The 10,935-nt window shown below is 40.5% G+C and overlaps 1 protein-coding gene across 6 annotated transcripts in view; it reads right to left on the bottom strand.

The window, feature by feature from the left end:
* Positions 1-559: 559 nt before the first annotated feature.
* ncam1b (neural cell adhesion molecule 1b) overlaps positions 560-10,935 on the bottom strand; it is a 50,728-nt gene continuing 40,352 nt past the window's right edge. For 3 of the 6 annotated variants that reach the window (XM_079556929.1, XM_079556930.1, XM_079556932.1), the window contains 8 exons: positions 10,188-10,316; positions 9,287-9,319; positions 7,663-7,787; positions 7,319-7,499; positions 5,287-5,485; positions 4,843-4,959; positions 3,119-4,156; positions 561-2,293 (listed from right to left, as the gene is read on the bottom strand). In XM_079556929.1, the coding sequence (XP_079413055.1) occupies positions 2,182-2,293; positions 3,119-4,156; positions 4,843-4,959; positions 5,287-5,485; positions 7,319-7,499; positions 7,663-7,787; positions 9,287-9,319; positions 10,188-10,316 (1,934 nt within the window). In that variant the 3' untranslated portion in view covers positions 561-2,181. Of the gene's footprint in view, positions 2,294-3,118; positions 4,157-4,842; positions 4,960-5,286; positions 5,486-7,318; positions 7,500-7,662; positions 7,788-9,286; positions 9,320-10,187; positions 10,317-10,935 lie in introns of all 6 variants that reach the window. The other 3 variants (XM_079556931.1, XM_079556933.1, XM_079556934.1) reach the window with 2 other exon arrangements.

Raw genomic sequence — 10,935 nt, 5'->3', positions numbered from 1 at the left:
TGACACGGCGAAAACAAGACGCAATTGGAGGGCGTGTACTGCCATCTACTGACTAACACACGGTACTGCGTGCGCTCAAGGATTGAATTGACTTTTTGAGCTTCTAACAATGCTATTGTGTCGCTCCGTCTTTTGTTTCATTTATACATGCTTGAGCAATTCTGAGGACCGGGGTCAATACAACGCTATACAGATTTGAGGAAATAAATGCATGGTAATAGGTTGCTCCTAAATACAACATTTTGACAATAACACAAAAACTCATATTGCCTCCACTACAAACCATTCCTTCTCCTTTCTAGCTTTAATAGTTTTCAGGTTTACACATATTCACAGCACAAAGTAGGGCAAGAATACAGAGGCAAAACATGGTACTCCAGCAAAGAACTTCTGACCCCTAAATTATTTTTTATAAAATATTATTGCCCACATTAGAGATTAACTACATAGTTCAGAAAAATGTCAATTCCTTTAAACAATTCTGCGGGGATGTCCCTAATCCCATTAGGTCATATATGATGCACAACTGGGATTTAGAAAGTGGCGTTTTACTTTACGATATGGGAGGTTCAGCCCCTCGTCTTTTGATGAGGAAGAAAATCGTCCCACCACAAGCCCCCTGATCTAGGACGTTTAAGATCACTCTGACAAAATGGGCCAGACGTATTAGACTTAGCCTTCTTTATTAGGTTTGCACCCATACTGTAACTGTACATGAACACAATTCAAAGTCAAATAAAACGTGTTTAAAGATGAGATTGACAAGGAATGATGTGAATAGTGGAAGAACAAGTGATGAGCTGCAAACAAGTCCTTTTCCTGTCATGGCCCAGTAAAAACACTGCATATTTTTACACCAATATCATCAGGTTAGAGTTCATCAACTTTCTACTACTGGCATGGCATGTTATAAAGCTCCTGCAGGACACAGACAAAAAAAGGCCTTTGATAGAGGAAAACTGTACTGTACTATCATTTCTTTGTGGGAATGAGGCTGCCCAAAGCAAACATGGACATTATAAGCACAATTTGTTATTAAAAAGATTTAAGTCATGCCATGAATCAAACACCTTCTTTCACTACAGTTGGCAAAATGTAGTGCTGCGACAGACAGTTTTATACACCACATGTAATAAAGTCCATGTTAGTCCATTTATTATACTTAAGTTCTATTCATTCAGAATACTAAAAAGAATTAGGCTAATTCTGTCACAACGCTATGCAGATTATTATAGAAACTGAGGACAAGACAGTATAGACACACAGGTGCAGTGCACAAGCTTGCAGGCAGGAATGTTTAAACAAAAAATGCATTTTTCTACAAAACACACTTTTCATAAGTCAAAAAAATAAAGCTAATCTTTTGCACGTGATACAGAAATAGTTGAACTTGTAGCTGTTGTTCCAGGACCAGGCCATGTCAATTTAACTATTTATTGTCTGGCCATGTGTTGACTGTTCTCATATTGTCATAGGATATTGATATGTAATTTGTTTTAGTGCCTAAAACAAGTACAGTTAAAATCTAAGGAGGTTTGAAAAAAGAAAAAAATAAACTTTTGTAGCATTATCTTAATATTCTTAAAGATCTGGTTTCATGATCCACACACCTACAACATTCCTGTAGTAGACAAGCTGTAACACCAACCACTGTAAATGAAAATTTAAAACTCTTACAGGTCAGACATGCAGAACAAGCTTCAATAAGACTAACCCACGAATTCAGCATCAAACAAAAATACAACAATGTACATCTGAACAGGAGAACATGAACATAAGAAAAATAATTTCTATATTCATATATATATATATACTGTATATAGTCCTTTTTTACATCTTTTCATAGTAATTCAATGTTGTTGTGCACAACGGCAGTTGAAACCTTAAGCACATAAAAAAGTTATTAGTGAAATTCATAAATTTCCAGGCAGATATTATAGTTACTGTGTATAATGTGAGAGTAAATAAAAAATAAGATAAAAAAATAATATAAATCTCTTATGACCTAAAGTTCAGGGTGAAGTAAACATTTGTCATGTGACCCAAGAAGAGCACACAAAGTGCACTCAAACCAGTGTTTGTGATTTGTAAATGAAGTTAAGGGCACTGGAAAGAAAACTCCCACAGTTGTTCTGGATGCTCTCACTTAAAATGTCCGTGTTTCAAAGTGGTCATGTCCCATCATGCTTTGCTCTCAGTTTGTATGATACTGTTGTGTCCTGTGGAGATCTCAGCCAGGGCGTTTGTTAACACGGCCTCCTCCAGTTTGCCTGTTTCATCTGAGAAAAAGTCCCTGGAAGGGTGAAATGGGAAAAGGGGTTAAATCATGGATCTAAATTACTTTAATTACAAACAACTCAAACAATTGAGCCATGTATTCAGAATGACATTTTCACCCATATGTAAAAAGACGTCCTTTATCCTTAGACATCTTATTACATATTTCTTCACCACCTTGACAGTAGGGAAAACTCGACAATTATGGCAGACTCATCAAGAAAAAATGGGGATAGCGGTTTATTTTTCCTGCGGCTGACAGCTACTATATATATTGTATACTAATGTTTTTTTTGTAAATCCAAGTAACTGAGAAAAGCGACTATCACTACACTAAACGTTGTTTGTAAACTGCAATAAATTATTTATGTGATCAACATGACCGACCACAACAACAACACAAAGAACAGTTAATGAAAGAAGAGAGGAAAATATATAACTAGGTGCATTGGTGACAATTTTGGTGCGGAGACAAACCTGTTGTGAAGTAATTTCCAAATTACAAGCACAATCACCGTGATTTATGAATACAGTGTACTCTGACATATTTAATCATAACTATTCAACTTTAGACTGTGGAAAGTCCTTTCTAGTGGGTCTCAAAAGTAAATGGAGAACGACACACAAGCATAAAAACAAAAAACAACTAAGACACCAGAGTTTTCATTCACAGCACAGCACAACACTGAACTAGTCTAAAACTGTCATTGCCAAATTAACCATTACGGTAGATAGTGTGTGGTCAATGGCAGGATGCGGTGGTGAATGAATGGGCATACACACACACACACACACACACTTGCGCACAAACACACAGATAAACCTCTAGAGGGAGCCGTACTCGTTGCAGACAGGTGGAGCGTTCTTGGCCACAGGCGCTGCTGAGGGGTCTACTTCATCTCCATCGGGCAGAGCAGGGTCAGAGGGTGGGCTGTCAAGACTAATCAGATCGGCAGGTGGCGATGACGTTCTCCCTGGCCTGCTCCCCAGCTCAAACTCTGTGTCAGAACCTTCCAAGCCGGCGAGGTGTGGGTCGGTCGGTGTTAGCAGGTCGTACGCGTCGAGATGTGTCGCGAGGAGATCGTTCGAGTTGTTGAGAGAGGAATGAGCATTGTGTCCAGTTGGGACATCTGAGACTAAAGCTGCATTCTCTTCGGTATTCGGGCCGGGGTTGCCTAGGACACCTGAAGGAGCCTTTTTGGTCATAGCTATGTTACGGTCGTCCATTTGGTTAAGTGGTTTATTTGTGTCAAAGGCTGTAAAGCTACTCTGATCTTGGGCAGTGCTGTGTACATTTTGTTTAGGGGCAGGATTGGTGGCAGTGTTAATATCTAAGGCTACAGAGTCCTGCGGGTCGGGCCTTTGGGCCACTGGAGGGCGCGGAGCGAGCTTACGTAGTGTGGGAGAGGGAGAAGGGGAAGAGGCAGCGAGTGGAGAGACGGGCGGGCTATTTCTTGCCTGTTGTGCGGCCATAAGCTTGGGAGAAAATCTCCGTTTCGGTGGAATCGGCGTGGGAGATTTGGAGCCTTTAGTCCGGTCCGGGGTGGTAGGAGGGGTGTTGAGTTTCGGCTGCACTTCTGGAATGTTGAGTTCCTTCTGATCCAATACCAACGGGCTCGGTTTGTCCACTTTTCTCACCGGTTGCTCAGTTTCCTCCACTTTTTCTGAGTGGTCAGTAAAGCAGCTGACAGGAGTTGGTGGGGCAGTGTTGGAGTCGGCGCACGGAGCTGGGGGCGCGGGCTCGTTCGCCGGAGTGGACAGGCTACATGTGAGTGTGGTGGTCTCGCTAGAGGGGCTGTCCAGCGCGGGGTCGAGGGTGGCGGTGGCGGTGTTGGAGGAGAGCGTGTCCAGTGCCAGAGCAGCAGTGTAAGCCGCCAGCCTGAGAGAGCAGGAGAGAACAGAGACACACAGACTAGACACCAGGTGGACTGTGACGGAGGGAGGTGGCCGGGACCAGCATGCACGGGGTTAGTCAGAACACCACACAGGTAAAGACAAAGCAACTGAAAAAAGCACATATTAGGCCAAAATAATAAATTAAAAAAAGCTGTCATGCAGTGAGTGGACCATAAAAGATACACCCCATACACACAACATGGAGTACACAGACTAGAAAACTAATATACTAGGAATAGTCGAGTAAAAACTACAGTACTACGGGTTAAACAGTACCAGTGACAAATTTGAAATGCATTTTTACACATTGCCTACATGAAAAATGGCTTTCTGTGGTTGTCAAGTAACTTATTGAGTTGATCCCACTCTAAATGCCGGAAATAATCACTGTCATAAACTGGTATTGCTTCAACCTTTAGATCAGAAAGCTCTCCAATGGCAGGAGAAGAAACATAAAGTGCGATAGTCCCTCTGAATGGGGGGAAAAAATACAAAAAGCAACACAGTTCAGTGGACTCCACTCAAGAATGACCCATCGTTTTCAAAGAGGCATAAATGGAGGCCAAATCAGTGTCATCTGATAAACTGTTATTCTTTGAAGTGGAGTGCATTGTACGACAGCTCAAAAGAAGAGTTAAAGGGCGCCCCCTGCAGGTCAGCGTCACTTACTCTGGCTCTGTGAGGGGCGTGGTCTCACTGGGCTCTGTGGGGCCTGCTGCGTTGTGATTGGCTGTGCACTCATCCTCCGTTCGAACTTCAACAATGGGCTCTTTGGACTCATCTTTTCTGTTGTAAGATACAGTCTATATTTTCATAACAGTAACAGCATACGGCGTATTTTTTTCTACATGACTTGAGTATAGATTTTCTCTCTGTGTGTCTGTCGGCAGCGCTACAAGATCAATATTTGTGGCTGCATATGACTGAAAGTAGAAGCATAAAATGTAGGAAAATCAATATATAATTCTACTACCCACACAATTTGATTAAAGTCTGCCTTCTGTGGCAGTCTGCATCTATACTGCACCCAACTACAACACAATGTTACAATCTGTATTGACCTGTATGGCACAAATCTGCTAAAAAATACTTATTAATAAAAACATGACTTACATGAATGCAGCTTTGCCCTCCTCCAGGTTGTGTCCTTTAGTGCCAGTGCCCGACTTCCCACAAAGGCACATAATGAGGCCGCACTTGTTGACAAAGTAACACGTGACATCCACAGCCAGAAGGAGCAGGATAAATACTACGACTATGATGCCTGCCCAGAGAATAGTGTTCATGTTGAGCACGGTCTCATCTCCCAGATCTGCAGGACAAACAACAGGAGGTTTATGTACCAGGGCTGAGGCATAATTGGCTCTAACACACACCTACTTTTACTGCATTAACATACTATGATACCTACTGCATCGTACAGTCTATCATAAAACAGAAACTACTCACCCATCTGATGTTTCATCAAACTACTAATGGTGCAAGGCATAAAATACTTTTGAATTTCAATACATCTTTTATTTAGTAAGCAACACTCAATCAAATTGTTGCTCGTATTCTTTAAACATTTAGTATAATATAACACATTTTCATATTATTTAAAATATATTTTGCCGAAAGTATTGTACACATCATTTTACACAGTTTATAACATAAAATTAGGGATCAAATGTTGCTGTATCTTTGTTAGTCTCCCACCAGATATTTGATGCAAATTATTTTTAAAAAATGTATAAAAACATCTTTAAATGAAAGCACATAATACATGCAAATATATGGATAAGATTAAGACATGAAAATGTAACGACATATTTTGCACATATTTGTTAAAAATACTAACTTTACGATCACACACACTTTTTCATCAATCATTATAAGGGTTTTTGTTTGTCATTCATCATCCCACATAAAGACTTTTCTGACTGCAGAGTCTATAATGCTGCTGGTGCTGATGCATTTGGCTCAGTGTCTGTCATGTTAAAGATGTTCAGCACCTTTTATTTGATAAAACTAAGGCGTGAAATTGTCCAGAGAGGCTTGAAAACGGCCGGCTCGTTATTCCCTGTCCTATTAGAGCAGGAACATGGTGAAGACAGACAGGATGAGTGATACCAAAGTGTATGTCACAGATGAACAGCCCTGAGTGGCTGATAATGCACACAGGTCAGGATGCAAATGTTGGTGGTCCACCACACCAATGTCCAAGACCAGGAGAGAGCGGGCACATCGAGAGACAGCGCGAGAGAGGAGCGGGGCAAATGAAGGGAAACAAAGAGGAAAACCAGAGAGGGGCGGGAGAACACAGGAAGAGAGAAAGTGAAAATGTGTACGGTCTGAAATCAAACAAAGTATAATAAGGAAACTCAGCATTATATCGGGGAGAAATGGCAACACATCAAAAACGCACAGCACAATGTTGATAGATGATGGAGAGTAGGGGATGCTTTAGACTGGAAAAAGAAAGCACAAGCTCTGCTTAATCTCCGTTAAGCATTCACTACATCTGAAAAGCTGGTTTATTTTTAGATAAAGGATGGGGAGCGCTTCATGGATTTGGTTAAAAAGTATAATCAGTCAGATGCTATTTAAAGAGGTAAAGGTATAGCCAGTCAGGTGGAAAAGGTGGACAAAAATACATAATATAATATAAAATAATATATGAACCAATAAAGGCTTTTTAAATTTAACAATAGTGCTTTGGAGTTTTTAGTTCACCTTTTCCAACCGGCAATACTTTTACCTTTTAACAGTATTTTTAGATTGCTTCCACATTTCAAAGTAGTTAGAAATGTTAATATGAAATATTTAGGGAGACGTGGATGCTTTGTAATGCTTTACTTTTTTTTTTACTCTTGACAAAGCAGAACTCAAAATTACAAACACTCAGTAGAAATCCCGTCATCCTTTGCAGGAAGTGCCTGTCCTATTTCTGCAAGAGCAAACTCAGGCTCATTTAACAAGGCCTGTCAAAACTCGAGAGTGAGAAGATCCAACCGGAAAATCATTTCTGGCTGTCCAAGAAATCTTTTTTGAAGATTTATTTAGTTGTCATTCACCTTTGAGCGGCGCAAAGGTAAAAATAGACTCTGATGTCTGAGCTGTGAGGTTGCTCTTTAGTCATCTGTGAGAGTTGGAGGGAGCATACCTGGGATACCGGCAGGTTCTGCTGTCGTTCTGAAGGACATCGACGCTGCCTGGGACTTGCCCTTTTCATTTTCGGCCACAACAAAGACATTGTATTCTGTGTCCCATTCCAGTCCACTGAGGACCACAGAGTCACTGCCAGTGGGCATCCGGATCTCTGGTTTCCACTGCGTTGCCTGGACCTGCACATGGACAAACCAGGACCATACGCTGTTATTTTTGAGAAACTAAGTACAAAGCAATTTATCAAAGATGTGATGATAGGAAAACAAAAATAAGAATGGCAGAGTTCTTGTTTTCATAATGCACAACTAATTACTTTAGCCCAGTAGTTGCGATACTCACAGGTTTGTAACGGATGAGGTAATGTAAGATTGGTGAGCCTCCATCGTCCTGCTTGATCCAGCTCACTCTCAGGGAGTTGCCTTTGGGTTGAGGAGCCCACTCCAGCTTTGGAGGGTTGGGATTTCCTGTGGGAACAGAGCAACACCTTGTGTGAACACGATATTTAATAAACAGATGCCAGTGTCCTTAATAAGTAAACTCTGTTATTAGAAACAAACAATCCACTGTGGGGTTTTCATTTGACTGTCTTGGCCTTTTCTAAATCACTTTCTGGAGATTGTCTCAAGTCAGTCTAATTACCAAGTGACACGCACACATGCTGATCTGATTCAGCCAGGGAGTGTTTTTCAATCAGCAGACAACCAACATAGTGTCAATGTAATACAGCTCTGAGGACGTGAACCTTTTGTTTCTCACTCACTGTTTATTTTACATACTGGCTTTCACAGTAAAAAAAAAAAAAACAGCAGATGAGAAGGTAACTCTAGGGAAAGTAAATCACACAACTTTATTGACTATTGCATTACATATTTAGATTTTGTCACACAGGAACTGGAACAAACTAAACACTGAATGCACATCAACACAAACTATTAAACATATTAGTGCAATATGTCTGAAATGTAAGAGAATCAGAGGTTAGGAATTAGTTTAATAACAATGTTTTACTTGCACACTCAGTAGATGATGAGGAAACCTGAGGCTAAACTGGTACAAGCTCCATTTCTGAGGCATAATTCAAAGAAAATAAGACCAGGGGGAAAGAACCAAATGTGATAATGATATTAAAGATTGGTGACAGTTATGCATCACCACCAAAGCATCTCTGGTCCATCCTCATTCATCCTGCTGCGGCAAATGTCCAAATGAGTGATTAGTCAATTGGAGCTGAGCTGGGTTACATTACAAGATCGCTTCAGAGCAATCACGGTTAAATGGATGAGTTAATCTGAATTATCTGATGAGGAAACGGTCCTTTTAAAAAAAAATAGGCTGTTACCTTCTGCGGCGAGTGGGAGATCACATGACGCACACATGTGAGAGTGAACGAGACAAATGAAGAATAAGACACGACAGCACGAGTAAAGCATGACAAATCCCTTTAAGGCGAACAAACAGACTGGCATGGCACCGCAACAACGCTGTTTTCTTAAAGGTGCATCCAGCAGCTTTGTCTTCACTTAAGACTTTGTGATTTAGGCGACAGCTGATTAATCAAAGCTGATGAGCCTAATCCGAAAGTAAACATTTACAAATCACACCCAATGGCGGCAGCTCGCGGGGCCCCACTGCGTTTGAACTGCAGAGATTCGCACTTACTTCAGAAATACAGTCATTAAGACAATTATTACTCATGTTGTGAATCAAGCATGAGAAGTAATTCATATTAATATTCATAGCTAACACCGCGCTACGTAAATAACGCTCTGGAGGTAAGAGAAAAGTGAGGTTTCCGCCGGTGTAACACTCAAACGAGGTCAGGGATTTGGGCTAACGGAGCATACTTTTGGTTAAATCATGGCTCTAAATGTAGCTAATCAGGGACAGTTATGGAGGTCCAGAGGGACACACAAAGCTAGGGCACTAAAGGCTAATCAACTATTATCCTCACTACGGAACAAACCTTTGTCTTCCGCGACAAAACGAAAAGTGCCATCTAGGGACATAAAAGGAAACAAATCAAGCAATCAGAATCAGTTGTGTTCGCCAATGACAGTCTGGGCCCGTGAAGTGGCTCTTCAGTTTGCACTTTATTTCAGACGGTGCTGCTCTGGGCGCAGCCTGGGGAAGAGAGGCATGTCATGGAGAGAAGGCCATTTTAGGTAAGACCCTTTTGAACTGGTTTGCATATTAAGAAATGCCTGTGTGCTCACAACAACCTGTACAGAGAGAAATGGGTTTGCAGAATTTCTTGCAAAAAGATTATACAATACAGAAAAATATACTTTGTGCGTTTGATATATTAGAAAGAATTTGTTCATTATAAATAAAAAGAAAAAAGTTGGTTGTAGAGCGTCCATATATGGCTGTGTACAGATAAATCAATTAAGGAGAAAGATGATAATCCAGTGAAACAGACTAAACAGTGCCTTAGTGAAAAACACATCAATCCTACGTGTTTATTTCAATAAGACTCGGGTGACGACTAAATCTGATGCACTGCCCACATGAGAGCAGGAAAAAACTCAGCCAAAAACAAGAAAGAGCCGGCCGATGATTAGCATCAAGATAACACTGAATGCTGTCCAAGTGTCTCCAAACAGACTTCAACCCTACGGTGAGTAATAAGCACGCGGCGTGACATCGCTGTCGTCAACCAACAGATGGCGCTAAATGCTAGCGGTTCAAACACCGGCACTGGTTGTGTAATAGACAAAGGGTGAGGAATTGTACTACTTTCTGCATGAAAACACTTGAGCAATTCAATTTAAGACAGAGCACAAAGGGATTCATCGTAGTGTTTTATTTCCAATTGTTTTTTTTAGGGGGAAATGCTGCATTTTGAATAATAAACATGTACTTACGGACGGGCTCAGTCTTAAAAAACTCCTCAGGACTCCTTTCCCCTTCGCCTTTCCCATTGATGGCTGATAGTCGGACTTCATAGTTGGTTTCTGGCTTCAGGTCTGTGATGATCATCTCATTGACAAAACCTGTCACGAGATGCAGTTCACAGCTTTAATTAATATGAAGTAGCACAAGTATCTACTGGTTCATCATCACTACAGTATCTACAGTCAGCATGAAAGAAAATGTGTTGTAGCTGTCATTAAAATCATTATTTAATCTTCAAGCCAAGTTTTATATCAGTCAGTAAAGGAATAAACAGATAATATGCACATTGAATTTTGAAATACGTATAAGTATGCAAATCTGTATACCTAAATTTTATCAGGGCTGGGACAAAATATCAGATCGCAATACTTTGTGCTGCAATACCAAGTATCGATACTATATCAAGTATCACAATATCTTTAATACTGTTGGACTACTGGAGGCATTTTCATCATCACTCCACATTTTGTGTTAATGCACTTTTCAATCTTAACACCTCAATAAATATCAAATGGCCACATGACTTTTGATGAAGGTACACATATTATTCATTATAATTACCGGCACTTATTGTATTGCAATAGGTGTCGGATCGGCCCCTGAGTATCGTGATACCTATTGGACCGTGACAAAAGTGGATATTATCCCAGCCCTAATTTTATTAATCTTTCATAATTTTTTGTATCTTTCAACTTGTTTTATATTGTATTATAAAGT

Source organism: Gobius niger (assembly GCF_951799975.1).
Source record: "Gobius niger genome assembly, chromosome: 1".
NCBI classification, from domain to species: Eukaryota; Metazoa; Chordata; class Actinopteri; order Gobiiformes; family Gobiidae; genus Gobius; species Gobius niger.
Note: the sequence above shows the minus strand (reverse complement) of the source record. Positions and strands in the feature narration are given on the sequence as shown.